At 38.4% G+C, this 21,296-nt stretch overlaps 1 protein-coding gene across 2 annotated transcripts; it reads left to right on the top strand.

Moving 5' to 3' along the window:
• The first annotated feature begins 17,383 nt into the window (after positions 1-17,383).
• Positions 17,384-20,649, top strand: LOC122657605 (short-chain dehydrogenase TIC 32, chloroplastic-like). Of its 2 annotated transcripts, XM_043852359.1 has the most exons (8): positions 17,384-17,505; positions 17,658-17,889; positions 19,164-19,243; positions 19,340-19,499; positions 19,735-19,813; positions 19,902-19,986; positions 20,289-20,341; positions 20,449-20,649. In XM_043852359.1, the coding sequence occupies exons 1-8, from the start codon at positions 17,391-17,393 to the stop codon at positions 20,623-20,625; spliced, it is 981 nt and encodes a 326-aa protein (XP_043708294.1). In that variant the 5' UTR covers positions 17,384-17,390; the 3' UTR covers positions 20,626-20,649. The 2 variants fall into 2 exon arrangements, with proteins under 2 accessions (XP_043708294.1, XP_043708295.1); XM_043852360.1 differs by lacking the exons at positions 19,902-19,986; positions 20,289-20,341 and having other exon boundaries at positions 17,387-17,505.
• Positions 20,650-21,296: the final 647 nt, after the last annotated feature.

Genomic DNA, 21,296 nt, shown 5'->3' with positions numbered 1-21,296 from the left:
TTGGTGCGTTCTCCTATACTGCTTGCTCAAAGAACCCTTTTTCTTTACGGATAATTTTCACAGTTGATAGTTTCAAGGAGGAGGGTTAATTTCCAACATCAACAGTGATAGAATCATTCTATTGCAGTGTGGCAATTGAATAATTTGAATTTGGTGGAATTATTACCCACACCTTGATCTCGTTGTATATTAATGATTTTCAATTAATCCAACTTTGTCATGTACCTGTTGTATTCTTAATGTTTTTTTAATCATTCAAAGTACGTTTTTGTTGGTTTCCCATTAGAGACTTAAATGGCCAATGGGTGTGTCTATTGAAAGATTTGAGTGGCTAACAAAAAGGCCTTATGAGAAAAGACATATTTTGGGGCATAACTTTGGAGACATCCCTTAGTGTTGTATCTTCCTCTGCTATATTAAGTGAGAAGGTCTTGCTCATTCTCTAGCAATTATTTTTAAAAACATTAAAAGCAATTTTAGTTTATGTTTTCTTCCCCACCATAGTCTGTCAATGTCAACGAGTTAGTGAATATATCCTTTGGACTCCCTTTGTAATCACATTTGGATTCCAATCTATGTGATTAGAGATTTGTTTAATCTTGGAGGTATAGATGCATGGTCAACCCGGATTGCAGAATTGGGGCTTCTAAAAACCTTAAGGAGAGAATCGTTTGATGCGACTCAACTATACCATTTACTATTCGGGTTACACAAGAGGACGTGTATTGATGTACTTCTTTTTACAAGGATATTTCAGAGCCATACTACTTGTCATACTAATCAGATAAGTCCTTGTTCATTTTTTATATTTCTAGTCTTATACTTTCTGCCTAAGTTATTTTATTCCTACAGTATCAAATAATAATGTAATATTTATCAAAAATATTTGTGAGTTGTGAGCTTTAGAAGCTCAACTCATATATATAGACAAAGGCCACGGGGCCCGTTTGCCTGCGCACCTAAACTTGACCAAACACATTAATTTCCTGGTTAGACTACGAAGGCCCACCACCTTGACTCCATATTGGGTATGAAGTTGTACGTGGATATCACAACATGATGGAACACATGAAGGAGGGCTTGACCCGAAGCATTGGGTCCTGCAGATAGCAAATCCACACTGGGCATTTCAACAGTCCACCGATTGATGGTTACGTACAAATCAATGATCAACTGGTAGATCATTTATGCACTGTTCAAATTAGATTTTCTCCAGTATTCACACCCACTTTCAATGGTGTTTTATATGGGACTATTCTACTATGCATTAAAAGGTTAAAGCAACATGGTTAAGTTATTTAGAACCAAACATCCAAAAGTGGATTCGGATACTTCTCCTACTTCCTTCACACCATGAGCAGGTACATGGAGGAAGTTCAACAAATTCACCTAACTCCTTGACTGTTACCATCCACATGTCACCAATGTCGACAGTCGCCGGAGCACTATCAATAATGAACAATTTATATTAAACCTGTTGTGGGCACGGGTGTAACATGATGTGATATCAATATGGTATTATGCATTTCAATTAATCAAATTGCATTTTTCAAGCTAATTAGTTTATAAACTAATGGTGTTAAATTGGGACATTTGGTGTGGCAGTCGGTGCTCTAGTAGCAGGTAAAACTTTTTCCTGCCCTTGAAATTTGAAAGTTATCTACTTACACAGATAAGAATTTTATCCAAATGAACTGTTCTATCTCATGAATTACTTGTAATAGATGAGATGCATTATTTCAGTATGCCATTCTGGTCCCCCAATAAATAAGAATTTTAGCAGACTTGAACTGCTTTTGGTGATTGTTGCTCATCCACTATTTCTCATCCATTTTGTTTAGTTAAAACATGTTCTGAATTGTTTAAATCACCTCCATTTTGCTCATCCATTTTCCTACTTATTTGTTATTTTTTTATTGTATTTTTCATATCATTAGTGTTATTTTTTTGCAAAGCCTTAGCAATGGATTTGGTATGCAAAATTGAGTATAACTGGAAAAATAAATGGGCACAGAAGATGGTAGATCCAAATAGGTATGGCTGCCCGGACTTGGTCTGTGATATAACTAGCAAAATAATGCTTAGAGAATTGCATTAAGTTAAGTTCAAAGTGAATTGCAAACTCCCAAATAGACAAGTAATGAGTTGAACGATGATAATACTGTATACAAGATGTTTTTATTGCATATGGATGTTGATTCAGTTAAAGTAAATGTATAAACTAATGGGAGAGACTTTCCCATTAGTAAATGTATACAAGATGTTTTTATTGCGGGAGAGACTTTCCCACAGGTGGAGGTAGAAGCTTTGCGGACCAGGGGGTTGGTAGAAGAGTGTCAATTGAGAATGGAAGGGGAAGGTTTTAGTGAAGAGCTGTTTGAACTAGAAAATCAGGCCAAGGGTGCGCATGAGAATGTTTTGGTGGTGCAAGAGAAGCTTTGGGCTGAACGGTCTAGAGAGAAATGGGTAAGGTTGGGGGATAGGTGTACCAAATTTTTTCATCTATCTACCAAACTTCGGAGGGCCAGAAGCTTCATTCGCCAATTGCAGACGGAGAGTGGAGAGGTATTGGAGGATCCGGCGGGTATAGGTGCTCACTTGGTAAGCCATTTTGAGAACTTGTACAGGGGTGGAGAATCGGTGGTTCAGGAAGAGTTGCTTGACCAAATTCCAAATGCAATTTCGGCTGAGGAGAACGAAAAGCTTGTGGTGGTACCTAACGTGGAGGAGGTGAAAGCGGCGGTGTTTGCGCTAGACCATGCAAGCGCCCTTGGGCCAGATGGTTTTCCAGGTACATTGTACAGAGTCTGTTGGGACATCATTGGGCCAGAGGTATGTCGTGCAGTTTCAAATTTTTTCAAAGAGGGGGTCATTACTAAAGGGGTGAATAATAATTTTATTATTTTGATCCCTAAGGTGGAGAATGCTAGGCGTGTCGGGCAGTTTCGCCCGATATGTCTAGGGAATTTTTTCTTTAAAATTATTCCTAAAATTATGGCCACCCGGCTATCTATGTTGCTTCCCAAGTTAATTTCTAAAGAACAGGGGGCATTCCAACAGGGAAAAGCAATTTTCTCAAACATTAGTGTCGCCTCTGGATTGACAAACATGATGGCTACCAAATGTCGGGGGGTACTTTAAGGATGAAACTGGATGTTCAAAAGGCATATGATACGCTGGATTGGAATTTTTTATTTGATGTATTGAGCATATTTGGTTTCTTCCATAGCTGGATTCACAGGATCAAGGAGATGATGAGATCAACTAAAATGTTGATGTTAGTTAATGGTGGACCAGTGGGGTATTTTGGGGTGGAGAGAGGCTTAAAGCAGGGTGACCCTTTGTCCCCTCTGCTATTCATTCTGGCTGAAGAGGTCTTATGTCAGGGTCTATCTGATTTGAGGATGAAAGGATTGGTGAAGGGGATCCCTTGCCCCAGGAATACTGTTACTCCATCTCACCTCCTTTATGCAAATGATGTGTTCATATTTATAAAGACTGAAATGAAATGTGTTCGAAAGGTCAAGGAATTTTTGGAAAGCTATCAAGTGTATTCAGGGAAGAAAATAAACCTTGAGAAAAGCAAAGTCTTTGTTGGGGGCATGTCAGATCTTCGAAAAGGCAGGGTTAAGGAGGTGCTGCAGATTCCTGTGTGTTTTTCCCACTAGATATCTTGGGGTGGATCTGTTCAGGGGGAGAGTGAAAAAAGAGTTCATCCTTCCGTTGGTTGATAAATTCAAGGCTAGGTTGGCAGGGAGGGTGGAATTGGTGAGGGCTGTGAGGTGCAATATTCCGGTACATAACTTCTCAGTGTATCTATGGCTGGCTGAGTTAGTGGAACTGATGGAACAGTGGATTCAAAATTTTATCTGAAGTGGGGATGCTTCTTCTTCGAAGGCTATCACGGTTAGGTGGAGCAAACTTTGCAAGCCCAAGTGTGAGGGTGGATTGGGGGTGAGAAGATTGAAGGAGATAAACCTTGCGCTGTTGGCAAAATTGGCATGGTTTATAAAATGTGGCAGTTCTAGGTTTGCAGGGTTCTTGCGGGGGAGGTTTCTTACTGCTGAGGGGTTGTTAAAGAAAGGCGTGAACTTCTCAATTTTACCTGGCATTCGGAAGGTGTGGGAGATGGTGGGTGAGAACCAAAGATGGATAATTGGGAGTGGTAAGAAAATAAATTCCTGGTTTGATTGGTGGGTGGATGGGCAGCGTCTTTATGATGCCATAGCTCCATTTGTAACAAATCCGCGGTCTCTGAAGGATAAGGTTGTGGATTATATTGAAGAGGGGGAGTGGAGATTACCGGTTCTCAGTTCGACGGAACTACAGGGGGTGGGCAATCAGATCAGGCAGATAATGTTGCCAACCATGGAGCATGATGATAAAAGGATTTGGGCTTTGACGGACTCTGGTGTGTTCTCGATCAAGTCAGCATAGGAGGGTTTGCGAACCAAGGAGCCTCAGCAGGGATGGTCAAAGCTGGTGTGGCAAAAAGGCCTAGCACCGAGGGCTTTAGTTTTTAGTTGGAGATTGATGCACTGAAGCCTACCAACGGATGAAAATGTAACAAAGCGTGCAGTGCAGGGGGTGTCACGGTGTGATCTTTGTTATAGGAGCATGGAGCCAAGTCACCATATTTTTATTGAATGTGATTTTGCTGCAGGGGTTTAGGCTGCAATTCTCTCTATGTTTGAGTTGAGATTGACTAGTTTCCCATCCATTGAAGAGCTGTTTTCATGGTGGAGGAGAAAAAAGGCAAGTGTGGTACTCTCAAAAATATGGCCAGCCTTCGTCATACTAGTGCCATATCACATTTGGTTGGAACGGAATAGGAGGAGGTTCAAGAACTTGAAACACGGTCAAGCTGCAGTGGTAAAAAGTATTTGGTATGATTTAATTGATGTTTCAGCCTTGGAACCGGTGTAAATTTCATCTGTGGAGGATCTGGTGCTATCAAGGAAACTCTCTCTCAAGGTCAGTCGATAGCCTAGGAGTCAGATTATGGAAATGGTTTGGAAGCCCCCTGAGCAGGGATGGTGCAAACTCAATAGAGATGGGTGTTCCCTTGGGAACCCAGGATGATCAGGGGCTGGGGGAATTCTAAGAGAATGCAATGGGAGGGCTAGGTGCTATTTTACTCATTGTTTGGGTGTTGGATCAAACTTTAGGGCAGAGTTTGAGGGACTCTTCTATGGAATACAGCATGCGATGAGGCTGCAGGTGGATTATCTGTGGATTGAAAGTGACTCGGCTGCTTTGGTAAGTTGTGTGGAGAACAATGTAATTCCTTGGACCTTTCTACAGAGATGGCGGTTTTTCAGTGAGTACCTAGCAAGGATTGATTGGAGGATCAACCATTGCTTCAGAGAAATTAATGTGGTAGCAGACATGTTAGCAAAGCGGGCTGCTGCAACTAGGTCGTCAAATAGCTGGGATGAGGCACCAAGCTTCATTGGCAATGAGATGAGGTGGGATGCAACATTAAGGCCGAGATACAGGTTCTCTAAGTGAATAGGGGATTTTTTTTTTGTAATTGATTGGGTGGAATTCTTCCCTGCTGATGGCCATGCCGAAGGTGGGGAAAGAAGTCCAGGAAGTTGGGTGAATTTCTATATTTGTATATTACCGTTTCAATAGTTAATACAACATCTGCTGACCTTTAGCAAAAAAATCAGTTAAAGTAAAAGTATATAGTCTTGGAGTGAATGATGAAGTGAGTGAAAATTATACAGTCAACAACTTCCCCAACTCAGTAGTCACTAGAGAATAGAACATTGAAGAAAATGAAGGATATTATATAGTAGATACAATTGTTCAAAAAAGTCAGGCTGTTAGGCCTAGCCAGGTAAAGCACACTCCTGGAAGAGGTGGTGGTAGTTCCAGTGCCTATAGTAGTGCTCTTGGTACTGCTATTGCTACTGCTAATGCTATTGATATTGCAAGAGGAAATAAAAGTTCAGCCATTGGAAGGGCTATTGGAACTTCAGCTATTGTAAGGTCCAGGAGGACGTCAGTTGGTGAAAGGGCCAAGAGTACATCTGATGCCTCTGCTAGTGGAAGTGGGCTAGTAGTAGATCTGATGCATCTGCCAGTGCAAGTGGCAATTTTGAGAATACTTCACCCATTGCAAAGATTACTTGCAGGAGTATTGCAACACGTAGGGAGTCTACTGGTGGTGCAAGAACCAGGGTAGCATGCAAGAATCATACTGAATGTGAACCTATAGAAATTTCATCTGAGGTAGACAGTTGTGATGATAAATGGGTGTATAGAAGTGATGATGCAAGGGATGAAATTGAAAGCAGTGACAGTGATAGAGATTTTGAGGATGATGATGATTATGTACTTGATGTTGAAAAAGATAGAATGTGGATAAGACGGGGGATAGTCAGGATGAGTTGTTTGATTATGATCCTGATGAGACCCATAGACCCAATCCTAAAGTTGATGCTTATTGGAGACAAAATAAAGTTGGTAGTTGGTTTTGTATATAATGATGTGAATCATTTCAGGAAAGTGCTTAATGCATATGTGATTCAAGAGGGTTTTGAGATTCTGAAAGACAAAAAAGAGAAGACATGAGTGACAAAAATATGTGGAGCTAATGGTTGTACTTGAAGAATTCATGCTTCTCCAACCGAAGATTATAGATCATGTATGATCAAGATTGTTAACCCACATCATACATGTATCAGAGCATCAAAGAACATTCATGTTAAATACAAATGGATTGCTGACAAACTCTCTTCTAAGCTCAAGGCTGACTCAAAAATGTCCAGAGAATCATTGTCAACTATCTTACTTAAAAATTATGGCATTAAAGCGCCATACATGAAATTGTATAGGGCATGCAAGATTGCCCATGAATGGAATAAAGGTAACCATGCAGAGTCTTATGCAAAGTTACCTAGATAAGGGGAGTTGGTTCTGAGCAGAAGTCCTGGTATACCTTCGCTTCTGGAAGGACAATGTCTACTTAAGTTCTAAAAAAGGATAGGTTGATTCTTATTCTTGCTGCCCGCTCGAGTTTGAGATGTTCCCGAGAAGAAAGAGTTGTTAAGCTCCAATATGAGGATAGGCAAGATATGTCAAATGATCCAATATTCAAAAGGATGTTTATATATTTTAAAGCATGTAAGGTAGGTTTTCTAAACGACCGTAGAAAATTTATTGGACCTGATGGGTGCCACCTCAAGGGCAAATATGGTGGAGTCTTGTTAGCAACTGTCTCAAATGGGAACAATGGGTTGTTCCTACTTGCATTTAGAGTGGTAGAGATTGAAAATAAATCGAGTTGGAGAATTTTTTTACAAAATCAGCATGATGCTCTTGGATAAGCCAATGATAGCATGTCCCTGATTTTATGTTAGACTCCCAGAAGGGATGTCATATTCAGTTTGATATAAGTAAGTCATTTTTTTAAAAAAAATTACTTCCTAATTGTCACAATATACGTGTAATTTGTATTTTGATGCAGGGACTGTCGGATGTTATTAATTAACTCTTTCCATATTCTTATATTGGATGTTGTAGTAGACATCTATACCAGAACTTCAAGGCAAAGGTCCCTGGACCATTATTGAGAAGGCATTTTTGGGCAGCCTCTGAAACATCTACTTTGTTTTTATTTCAAAAGTTAATGGATATCATTAAATTCATTGACAATGCAACATATGATTGGCCGATTTAATGAAAAATACCCAATATTCGGGGGATCCTTTGCCCGAACCCATACGTGTTTCCGTAAGTCTTACTGTAAAGGGCTTTTTTGGAAATATACATACCCTTCCCTTTTTTAATTTTAGAAAGATTATCCTTGTCTTTGTTTATGTTTTGGGTTGGAAAAAATTACTATAATTTATCCCCACATACAGATCAATCAACATTTTTATTTCTTATTATATTTATTTTATATTAATTTAATTATATAAATAAGAAATGAATATTTTATTGTATTTTTATTCTAAATTCTACCATTTCTAAAGAAATTTTCTTTTTTTTTTATTCGATTTCTAACCTATTTTACTCTAAATAAAATAGAATTATAAATAGATTTTGATTGGTCCTACAATCCAATCACAGATCTATTTTGAATCACATAATCTCTTTCCTCTGTCTAAGAAAGGTAAAAAAGAAAAGCCTGATTGAGGGTGTTTAGAGCTTTCTTGATTTTGTTGAACTAAGGGTTTGACTTAGTAGGTTGAGTGTGTCCTACCTGGCACCTTGTCTTGGGACATTTTCATTGCCTTCATTCAAGTTAAGGCGGAAGAACTCATCCACTTTATGATCTAGGCGTGCATTTGACTTTAGTTGCAAGGGTGATGCTATTACTAACAATATGACTGAGTCCTTCAATCATTGGTTACCTTTGAAGAGCAAGCCCGTCTTGATTTTAGTTGACTCCATCAGGTTGAAAGTGATGGAGAGGTTGTGTAAAAGGTACCAAAAGGGTTGTGCATTTGAGGGTACAGTCACCCTCAAGGTTAAGAGCAAATTAGATGTGGTTCAACAATAGTCAAGGTCATGCAAGATTTTTCTATCATCTCCAAATGGATTTGAGGTGGTAAAAATCTTTGCAAGAAAGTATGTGGTTAATTTGAAAGAGCACAGTTGTAGTTATAGATTATGGGAGTGTATCGAGTTGCCATGTAAACATGCAGCCGTTGCAATTTTATATAATAGAGGTAAACTTGAAGATTGTTGTGATTCATATTACAGCAAGGAGATACTTGTTGACATATAAGGATATGATCCATCTCCTACCAAATCTAGAAGAGTTGAGTGAAAGGGGTCTGAATGGTATTGGGCAGCCTCTATTTCTAAAGAGATTACCAAGTAGATCTCATAAAAACAGGAGGAGGGAACTTGATGAGGTACCGCCTACAGAGTTTAGGAAAAGATAAAGGAGAGTCAGATGTACCATTTGCAAAGAGGTTGGAAAATAACCAGAGGAAATGCTAGAGAGCTCCAGTCAAGGAAAAGGGGGCCATCATTTAGTCATACAGCCAGTGGAAAGGTATTACATTTCCAAACAATAGTCAATTTGTTTCATACTAAATTTATTCCATGTATATACTCATATTCAATTTGTTTCATATTTCTATAGAAGAAGAGAAGAACTCCTACCAAGTATTCCATGTATAAATACTATTATTTAATTTGTTTCACGTTTATACAGAAGAAGAGAAGACATGAGCACGAAGATGATATTAGCACATCACAAAGAGTAACTAGATCACAAGCTTTTGCTAGTACAGTTAAAAATGCACAATCCAAGATTAGAGCCCAAGAGCCCAAATGACAGCAAAATGGACAAAGAGGAAAGCAAACAAACAAAAATAACTGAGAAGCTTGAGGTGTTTAGATGGAAGCAAGCAAAAGATTAGTATTGGAATGTGAAAAATGTATTTGTGTTTTATGGGATGTGAACAATTGGTGTATTTTATGGTTTTTCTTGAGTTTGGATGGGATATGATGTGAACACTTTGGCAGTGGTGGCCTTGATGCTATATGTTTCAGTTGTATGAATAAGTTGTCAATGAGAACAAGTTAACAACAGTAGCCTTGATTAGTCTTACTTATTGGATGTGATGGAAGTTTTACTTAATTGTATTTCAGTTTTAATTGATGTGATGTTTTTTCAGATTGTTGATGGAATGATGTTTAGGAACTTCTAATTGTGATGATATCATTGATCTGTACATCTTATCTTGTTTTAAGAGATTCCAAATTAGTCCATATCGGTTAGTTTTATTTTGTTAAGTGTGATGATGTCAGTCAGTTAAATAAATTTAAAATTTTAAACTATCCTTGATCAATGTTGAAAATGAAAGAAGAATAGTATTATAAATTTAATTCTAATTTTTTAGTACAAGGGTAAAATAGTTTTTTCACACCAATAACTAACAGTAGACTAACACCATTACTGTAGAGGGGATGATTTGAGTTTTTTCAAAAATCAAGGGGTGAGACGAGCGTTTCACTATCAATGGAGAATAGGATTACAGCCACTCGTCTTCACATCTCTCTCAAATTGTGTTACAGAGAAAGAACCCTCATTGCATATTCATAGTGACATCTTATATATAAATTTTACCGAAATACCCATATAGTCTTTAAAAAATTTTCAAGACATCATAGTCTTTGGCTTCTTTAACGGTCCCTTCGTACCCCCAACACTCTATTGCCGCGCTGGATCTCCAAACTTGCTTTTTACGCTACTATTGCCCCTATTCCAGTCTTTTGCAATAAGACTCACCCCAGACCCACCATCATTAGTGATTTCTGTGCTGCTACAGAGGATTGTTGTCGTGCTTCCATTCTTAAGGGGGCCAAAATCTCGTACAAATTTGTTCCTTCTGGAGGGGGGGGGGGGGTTCAGTCTATATGGTCTCTTGGATAGGAGCCCCATATTTTGGATTGAACTCTCTTGTTGGTTATTTTGGTAATTAAGAATGTCACCCTACGAGGGGCGTGCCCCTCGATTAGCTAGTCTTGTGTATTTTTCTTTTCTTCTAATAAATTGTTAAGCGAGGCTTGGAGTAAATTTTGCTGCATTCTTGCGAGGCTAGTAGTCAAGGAAATGGCATAATCACTACACCTTTGGGTTCATAAATATCCTCTTAAGTTTGGTAATTTCTAAAATACCCTTTAAGATATCGTTTCTTTGGCTGCCACCCTTGTAGCAGGAACATTTTGCTATAAGTGTAGCAGCAAAAGTTCGTCCGCAGGCTTTGTTGGGAAATTAATGAATTTTGAATGAGTTCGAGAATATACCTCTCAATTTAATTCAGGCTTGAACCGATTATCTCTTGGGCCAGCCATAATTTCGGACCACCCAAGTTCCAAAATTCTAAGAGCTTTCACTCTAAACCAGGGGTGTCAATTGGTCCGGTTCTGGACTGTCGGTCTGGATCCTTAGCGGTTCCTACTCTAAGGTATCAAGACCATAACTGGACCAATAAGCTTACCGGATCCAAATTTGAGACCCAAGACCTTTAACTAATGAGTGGTACGGTTTCGGTTCCTAATCGGTTTCAAACATTATTGGGCCCAAAACAAAAACAATGAGCGTTTCTTTAAGAACAAGCTTCATCATACATAGATCGATGTAGTCTTGTATTTTTTTTGCTAAAGATCAATTAATATAATAAAAAAAGAAAGTAACTTACCAATAATCCAACCCAAGAACTAACATGAACCCTTCGGCATAGCCCTTAGGTAAACGTTAGAGTCAGGTAATATCAAAAGAGATGCAGATTTGGTGAATCTATAGAAAGGCCTTTCAAGCGTTTCCGAATAGACAATCTGCCTGATGAATTGGGGTGAAGAAGACCGACAGGAATTGTTTTTCCTTTTCGCCGCGTATGTGGCAAGAGCATCCGCCACCGAGTTTGCCTCTCTATAGCAATGGGTCATACGCCATTTGATGGTGCCAAGGAAATAAGAGGCTTTCCACCACTTATTCATTAGATTCCAAGGAATCTTGCTAGACAGAATTGAAGAGACAACAGCTTCCAAGTCGCACTTAATCCATAGATATCTAGCGCCCATTTCTCTACGATATAGTCTTGTAGGGCCCAAAATAAAAGCACTGATGCATATATATAAATAAGGAGACAGTTTTAAGAGTTCCTGATTTCCATTTGAACTCAACTCATATACTAATGACTTAAAAGAGCAACAAAAGAGCGCCATTTAAAAGCCCCAAGCAATATAATACTATGAATAGGTTAGGGTTTAAAGCCTTTTAGGTTTCATATTTCAAATTTCCCATTCGATTTGTTTACATATCATCCGGTTCTAACGGTTCCAGTGCTATCGAGTCCTTAATGGGCTGGCTATCGGTTCTGGAACCGTTGGGAGACCCGGACCAAAACCAGCCCAGACCAATAATATATTACTAGGATCAGATCCATCCCAATAAGCTATTGGATGGTCCGGATCGGTCCCGGTTTCCGATTCTAGTCCTAAATTGACATCCCTATTCTAAACATGAATTTGAACTTCAACAGCAAGAGATATACAGCCCTTATTTGATTGATTAGGAAACCAGAAACAAATTATTATGTTTAATCATGTAAATTTTACTATCAACAACAATAACCATATTGGATCTGTGATGCCCTAATCACAGGTTCACTATACTAATACTCAAGCTATGCATATTGTTCTTGTAGCTTGTTGGGGCCTCTCAATCTCTTTCTTGTAATCCCCTTGTGCTTCTTCCCCTATCGGGTGTTTGTATTCGTTGTGCTTCGTTGAATAAATTTATTTTTCGCCCCAAAAAATAAAATCTATGCAGAAGGAATTTTAGAAAAGAATTACCAGAACAAAAAACCTATTTATTCAGTAATACATGCATGTCCCCCTTAATTTTCTATATACAAATCAACAAATGTAAACACATTTGCATTGATTAAAGGGAGCAAAAACTGTGTCACAGTAACCCTGGCCGTCCTTGTGCTTCTGCTTGCATAGATTCTGGCAATCAACTTCACTGAATTGAAGACTGCAGAATTCCAGGACATCGGTGCAGAGATCAGCTGCCTCTACTTTCATCTTCCCAACTACACATACACCTTCATAAGCATTAATTGAAAATATGGGTTTTGTTAAAACAAACACCAAACAAAATACGAACAAAAACGAAAAAACAAAGAAAGATGAAATAGAGATTTAACGTGGTTCACACATCAATATAATGTACTACGTCCATGGGTGAACGTGAAAATGTTTCACTATGTGTAAATTGAAGAAAGTTACAATGAAGATCTCTCAAGAACACCTAAAAAACGGCATTGCTGCTCTCTCCTCAAAAACCCTAGCTAAGTCGAAAACCCCAAATCTCACTATCTTTCCTCCTGCTACAATCACAGATCTTAGAAAAAGTTCCATTCGAATTGCCACCAAAAAAATGTCGGAACAGATTATTCTTCAAAACAGGTTTTGCTTGCTTAAGTCATGGGAGAATGATGTAAGAAACAAACCTGAGATGAGCATTAATAGAAAGCTAGGTGAGAACGTAATAGGTCACTACATAGAGCTTCGCCATTGTAGCACTCTAACGATGAACTAACTAATCTCTTATACTTTAATTACAGGACTTAAGGGATGATCAGAGCAGATCGAAATGGTTTTATAGAATGATTTAATTGAGTGGATCTCGATCAAGTGCTCCAAAGATTTCCTTCTTCAGAGGTAAATCGCAGAGAAATATTGACACCAAAGATCTTTGATGAGGTGACTTAAAAGGAACGAAATGGAGAGGATCTGATCTGATGAGTTAATTTTGACCATCGGCAATGATTTCGACTTTTAATTAGGTAATTAATTACCTAAAAAATCTTTTAATAAGTCAATTAATCTCAGTTTAGGTTTTTTTCCTCTTTTTTTCTTTCTCTTTTTGACAAGTAAGCCAAGTATATTTCAATTCATTGATCCATGAAATGGCAATGGAGCATGCGGGTCAAATAATATCTCGAAAAGATCGACCCTATCAGCTAATTAACATCACTTCCTGTGAAATAACAGTCAGATCATGGATTTAGGTATCGGTATCGAATTGGGCTGATCATATCGGTTTCGGTCAAGGCCAATATCGATACTTGGCCAATCCTGGACTGGGTATCGGTATCGGATCAGGGCTTAAATTGTTAAAAAAAATCAATTTTTAATGAAAAATAGGGGTAAAATTGTCTGATCCGTGCCAATATCAGCTAATCCAAAACCGTATTGGATTGGTATTGATAGAGATCGATTTTGATACCGATATCTCAATCCTTGGCTAGGACCGATTGATCTGTCTTGGGATCATGGATTGAGGTATTGGTATCGGATCAACTGTATCCTATCGGTATTGGTCAAGATCGATATTGATACCTTGCTAATCTTGGATCGGGTATCAATATCAGATCAGGGGTAAAATTATCATGAAAACTTAATTTTTAATGAAAAATAGGGGTAAAAATTGTCTGATCCAAGCCTATACCGATTGATCCAGATCAGTATCGACAAAGACCGATACCAATCCCGATATCTCAATCCTTGCCTGGGATTGCAGTCATTGCAGTGCCTCCACATCTTATTTGGCACAAAGAAGAACACTAGAAAATCCTTCTCTAAACCCGTTCAAGCCTCCTATATCTCTCCAAAATCCCATAAAAGCTATTAAGAAAATCGACCTTGAATATTTTTACTAAATCAATTCCTAAAACAGTTAAAAAGAGAAAACTTAACAAACCCACAAAATGTATGTCATTTAAGTAATTTGAATCGGAATACAATCTTCTGCATTTCCTTCATCTTACGGTGCCTTGTAGTTCGGGTTTGAGAGCTTGACACATGGAAAATACTTCATCCAACGGTGTGAATTTGATTGACCTAATTTTAGTGTTTGTTTTTTTCTTTCGTCTTGAGCTTGGCACCGTTGGATGTTGCATCTTCCACATATCAAGCTCTTAAGCCCGAACTGCAAAACACCACAAAATTAAGGCACTCCTGAGGATTTTTTGTTTTCCCCCATTTGAATCACCCCAAAGCATAAAAGGAGGTCTTGGGATTATTTTCCGTGATTGTAGGGGCAAACTGCTACATGCTAATTCTAAACTTCTCAAATATTCTGATGGGTGAATCAGTGGTGATTCGATAGGCATCCTTAGGCTACTGAAGATAGTTGGAACCATTTGATTGTTGATTTGACAATAAAATATTGATCTCTATCCTCAACGGCAAGCATTCCAATCCGCTAATTATAGTGATTCCAATTATTGAGAAAATTATTCACCTGTATCTAGAACATTATTCACTTGGCATCCTATTTAGAAAGCATCTACTTATTTTACTGTTATTCTAAGAGAGGGAAACTGTTTGAGTGACTCCTTTGCCAAGAGGGCCCTGTCAACTGTTTAATCCAATTCCACTTCATGGTTTCTTGAAACTTATAATTTGGAACCGGGCCATGTATATTAAATGTTCATTTAAACATTCATTTCAATAAAACTATGTTTACAAAAGATAAATCACCCAAAAGAAATTCAAGACAAACAACATTATGGTGAGACAAGTAGTTGCCTTGCAGCCATGTCTCCACCCTAATAAAAATATCTATTTTATTGATGAAAAGGCTCTTTAACTGACAACAGAGAGTACAATAACACACTTCCTCTCTATCCATCTCTTCCTCATATGAAATAACTTCTCTATTCCATACTTAGGAAACCATGTTCCTCATTGATGCGCTCTTCTATATTGCTTCTTTAGAGAACTCCATATGCCATTTCTTGGTTGGATCATGTGGGTTTTTAAATGAAAAACGTTCCCAATGAATCAATTTCTTAAATTGACTGTTTAACCTGTACAATCAACCCTTAAGCCAAGGTTTTAAAACAAGGAATCAGGGACAGAATCAGTTTCTGGTAATCCCAATCCTATCTCGGATTGGAATTGGTTGGGATCGGTCCTAAGAACCTTAGACTTGACCCTCAAATCTGCAAACTCACCGATACGTACTATGGTTTCTTAGTTTGAATTTTTATCAATCCCAATCGATTTTGATCCAAATTTACCGATTCACCGTTCCAATTCCAAGTCTTGAAAAATTGCCTTAACCTAAGAATTGAGAGGGGGGGGAAATGGGGGGGAAAATTAAGGGTGTCAAACGGTGTGGTTTTGATTATACGGTGCGGTTTCGGTTCGGTGCACGTTTTGCAAAGTATAAATCAAAACCGCACCGGATAAGAATCACTCAAAATCAAAATCGTTTTATATGTGATGCAATTTTAGCAGTTTTTATTCGGTTTTCGTTATCCAGTTTACATGCGGTTTGTACGTAGTACCGGTTTCATCTTTGTACCTTTTAATTTTATTTTCCATATCCTTGTTATGTGGGAAAATTTATATTTGTTTTATACACATCTAACTCTAGACAAAGTTCACTTAAACAGGGAAACCAACCTAAGGACATCATCGATCCATACCCCACTCAATTCCTTAACAAAATCCACTAAGACATGCTCGTACTAAAACCTTCCGTTCCCTCATGAATTTGGCACTTACACTGAAATTCAAAAAAACTTCAGTAAGCAATCCTAATATTTTAGAGTGCTTAACTCCATTCTTAAACAAATAAGAATATTCCTAATATCGGTTTTCTATCCGGTTTCTATTCGGTTAACCAACGGTTTTTCGGTTTTGAATCAAACCGAACCAGTAATAGAACCTATGAAACCAAAATCGCGTCATTTTTATACGATGCGGTTTGTTTCGATCTTAAACGGTCGGTTCCGGTTCCGACAATCGGTTTCAGTTCCATTTTGACACCCTTTGGAAAAATTGCTCGCATGGACACAAGTATCTCTCAACTTCTGTGAATAAGAGAGGCCAGATCAGGTTCTTGTACAAGAATCATTCTCATACTTCCTTAGACGCATGGATGGAATCCAAAAGAGTAGGTGGATTCCATTTGTGTGCCTAAGAACGATTCTTGTACTAGAATGTGATCTAGCCTTAAATAATAGATCGGGAAAATACAGACCTCGAATCTAAGCAGGGTTCAGGCATTTGTCCAATGCATGCGCACCACCCTTGAGAATTCAACCGTCCACCTATCACTTGAGAAGATGAAAAGACATCATTGCCCATGCACCACATGTGAAACGATAAAAATCCATGTTATCATTCTACCAACAAAAAAAACCTTAAACTAGTCCTTTTCATGGGTTCACGATTTCACGATGAAGATGTTCCTCTCTTTCTCGATAAAGCGATGCGGATTGTATGGCCATACATGAGGTGCAGATCTAGATCCTCTTAAATGAGGCACGTGCCCAGCCACCACCTAGTGAGCATCCTAAGAGATTGGATTGGGTTTCTCTCCTTGGAGGGCATCATCCAATGAATGCCCAATACAGCATCCAACGGCTGAGTTATGCCGCACACATCCCCATAGCTGACTGGGCACACATCGGGATGTGTGCGGCATAACCCAACTATCAGATGCCTCATTGGATGATGCCCTCCATGGAGAGGAGCCCAATCCCATCCTAAAGCTGATTGAGCGTGCGTAAAAATATGTGTGATACAGCCCAGCCGTCAAATGCCTCATTGGAGTCTCCAACTCATTGGAGAGGATCCAAATTGGCCATGTATCCATATGCGAGCTTATCTGAAATGAAACAAGTGAATTAAGTTCCCTTTTTTTTTTTTTTTTTTTTTCGTTTTTTTAACCTTTCAACGATAATCAAGGAAGTGGACGTGAAGGTCCCGCGTCGTCCACCATCCCCTAAAGTCCAAACAGGCAGCCTCCATAAAATGACCTCAAATTAAAGGCTTTAAATACTGTAAATATTCCACAATTCCAATCCTTGCTTCTAAAAACTTATCTTACATCGATGGGTCTTTGGGATTGGTTTTCCAGAGCATCAGCTTCAGGTTTTGGCTCTTCATCCACCGCCGAGCAAGTCACTGATGGAATTGATGCAACCGCCCTCACTGCTATTGTCACAGGTCTCTCTCTCTCTCTCTCTCTCTCTCTCTCTCTCTCTCTCTCTCTCTCTCTCTCTCTCTCTCTCTGTGCTTTGTTTTGCAAGTCTCCTCCAGTAATTGGAGAGGAGAACTAGCTGCAGTATTAATGGATACTATTCTTTATGTTGTGGAAGGTGCAACCAGTGGAATTGGAAAAGAAACGGCAAGAGTACTGGCTGTAAGGGGAGCCAAAGTAATCATTCCATCAAGAAACTTAGAGAGTGGTTTAAAGGTAAAGGAAGTTCTTCTCAAAGAGCAACCAAACGCAAAGTTGGAGGTTATGGAAATGGACTTGGCCTCTATCAAATCTGTCACTTCCTTTGCTCGCTCCTTCAATTCTTCACATCGTCACTTGAATATACTCGTGTAAGCAAAATCCACCGTACTTCAAATACTAGCTATAGACGAAGGCTCTAACAAATTTTGCTAGCAGCCAAGGAAATGGAATAATTCCCTTTCCCTTACCCTTTGGGTTCATAAATATCCTCCTAGGGTTTTGTATTTTTTAAAATACCTTTTAAGATTCCATTTTCTTGACTACCAGCCTTGTAACAGGAACATTCTTGCTATGAGTGTAGCAGCGAAATTTCATTCGACCAAACTGGATCAAGTTCTCATACAAGAACCATTCTCGTACGGAGGAGACTCTCTCTCTTGGATTCCATCTATACGTCATCTGCATATGAGAATGGTTCTCGTATGAGAACGAGAACTTGAACTATTCTCCTATGGACGGGTTCACACAGTACTGGGTTAAAGCTAGCCCAATTATGGGCCATGCCAAAATTTTGATGGGCTTAGTACTGGACCAAGCTAAATCAAACATGGGCCTGATGAGAAAAATGAGCCTGGGGTAATGAATACATATGGGTCCATTCAAAACCAAAACGGAAACTCTTGTAATGATTTCTATGGCTTCTCTATCTCTCTATAGCTATGTCTGGTTGCAAGGGTAAGAAAAGAGAAAGAAGTGAAATCAAAACTAAAATGGAAATTTTTGTAATAATTACTGAGCATGATTGTGTAGCTAACTCCACATTATTCGAAATTTGATTATTAAATTTTACTTTTCAACCAAATCCCTTAAATTTTAAATTAAAAAATAAATTTAATATTTTGAAAAGTATAATTACTAAATAGGATCGAGTGGATAGCTGGCAGGCTGTGTGGCCCCTACACCATTGCAAAGGCCAATGAGAGTGCATCTCAGGGCTCCAACATGGGTGACATTTTTCATGTCACAAGAGCAGGGTGGTCAGTTCACCTTTCTTGTGTTTGAGCGCAGGCACCACAGAAAATGGCAACCTTCTCTTTCCCTTGCCAAATATAGTGCTTGAGAGTCCTAAGAGTTTTAAGTAAGTTACACAATTATGAGCACAAAATCTCTTTTGAACCAATATTGCTTCTCTTCCTTTCTTTTTAATTATTTGAAAGGAAGAGAAATCACCTGACAATGAAATTTTGCTAGGCAATAATACAGATGGAATCCACTCACTCTCTTAAATTTCATTTATGCTGCGGCTGATACCGTACGAGAATGATTCTTGTACAAGAACCTGAACCATGATTTGTTTGTGTCTGTCCATCTTTATATATATCTTAACTCAATGGAAGCTCATTAATTTTTATTAATTTGGCAGTAACAATGCAGCGATAATGGGTTGCCCTTTCCAGCTCTCTGTAGATGGAGTAGAATTGCAGTTTGCTACCAATCACCTGGGTACGTAAGAGATATATATATTAATTATGGAGTGCATGCATGCATGTTCAGATACATATTATAGTCACCTGGGTAGCTTGTTCTCTTTAAATTCAGGGCATTTCCTCCTAACAAAACTCTTGTTAGACAAGCTTAAAGCAACATCAAAATCAACTGGGATTGAAGGAAGAATAGTCAATGTCTCATCTTCGGCTCATAGATATCCAAATAGTAGTTCAAACCTAATCGGTCTGGACAAGATAAATGACATATCTATGTAATGATCTTTTGTCTTCACTAATTACTTAGGCTGTGTTTGGTATGCATTATTGGAATAGATTCTAGGTCTAGAACTCATTTTAAAATCTGATTCTTCTTTACTTTTCATTTTTAGAATGTATTCTAGACCCAGAATCTATTCCAAGAATGCATACCAAACAGTGCCTTAATTTATTAGTACTGTATTTATCTAGTTTTTCTTCATAAATTGATTGATTGAGGCTTGGGCATAGGTACAAACCATTTGATGCATATGGTCGATCGAAGCTCGCAAATATATTGCATGCTAATGAGCTATCTAAGCAATTGCAGGTAATTTTTCACTAATTAAGCTAATAACTATTAATTATCCCAGGCATTTTCCTACTATTGGATTATGTATTCTGAGAATGTGAATTAGGAAGGAGGAGTTAATGTGACTGCAAATTCCCTACATCCAGGGCTTATTCCTACTAATATAAATCGATATACAATTTTTGGAAGAGGTAACTAAGCATATATATATGCTAAGATTTCTTTTTTCTATTTTTTTTCTTTTTTTGTTTTTTAAGAAATTTGAGGGCGGGCCTTAGTGCAAAGGTAAAGGTTGCTCCATTGTGACCAAGTGGTTATAGGTTCGAGTCTGGAAACAGTCTTTCTGTGAAAGCAGGGGTAAGACTGTTTACATTATGACCCTTCCCAGACCTCGCAGTGGCGGAAACCCTTGTGCACTGGGTATGCCCTTTCTTTTCTTTTTAAGAAATTTGAATTCAATCTAGTACTTATATCATAATGTGTTCTCTTTCAGCCATTCTTCCCCTAACATTATTACTGAAGCCATTTGTGAAAAACATAGAACAGGTATGAAATAATATTTCGATCATGATTTTTGTTCTTTAATTATTGTGGAAACTACTTGGTAGATCCCTGAAAATACTAAAGTTAGGGGATGAATACTTGTCTTCCAGGGTGCATCAACGACTTGTTATGTGGCTCTTCATCCCAACTTGAAAGGTATTAGTGGAAAATACTTTGCCGATTGCAATGAAAAGCAACCTTCTTCTCAAGCTCGGGATAAGGATTTGGGTAGAAAATTATGGGACTTCAGTCAAGACTTACTTAACAACTTAAACAAACCCAAATAATTCCTAAGACAGAGTTTGGAACCAGAAGAACCATTTATTAATCTCTTTTTTTACAGTTTGTAAAAATATTGTTGACAAATCTCCAAATTTCATTGTGGATAGCTTGTGTATTTGGGCCATTAGTCAATTGATTTGGGATTATATATATGAAAAGAGGGTATTGTAAAGCTTTTATTTTTATTTTTATGGTAAAGAGAATGCCACCTAGTCGCGTAGCACAAGCCGCCCCTATGCCATGACATAGGGGCATGCAAAATGATCGCCACATCCCTTTTCCCCTGGAACCCCAAAAATGACCATGGGTGTTGCGGTCATTTTGTGTGCCCTTGTGTTAGGGTTCAGGGGTGACATGTCTATTAGATCGGTGGCATTCTTTCTCCTTATTTTTAAGTAGGGAGAAAGAATGCCACTTCGATTGTGCGGCCGCCCCGTTATACCGCATCCCGGAGTATATTAATTATTATTTTCTTTCCGTGACGTGTAGTTAATTCATTGTATGTCTTGAGTGTTTTTTCACCGTGGTCAAACCGCTACAAAATAATTGACCACAATACGGGTTTGCCTATAGAGGAAACTATCGGGGTCATGGGGGACAAACCATGATGGCTAAGAAGTAAGTTCTAACCTTTAATTTTATTTATTTACCCTTTCCCTCGATGCCTTCGAAGTAC

Source organism: Telopea speciosissima, chromosome 4 (assembly GCF_018873765.1).
Source record: "Telopea speciosissima isolate NSW1024214 ecotype Mountain lineage chromosome 4, Tspe_v1, whole genome shotgun sequence".
Lineage (NCBI taxonomy): Eukaryota > Viridiplantae > Streptophyta > Magnoliopsida > Proteales > Proteaceae > Telopea > Telopea speciosissima.
This window is presented reverse-complemented; position numbering and strand designations above follow the sequence as displayed.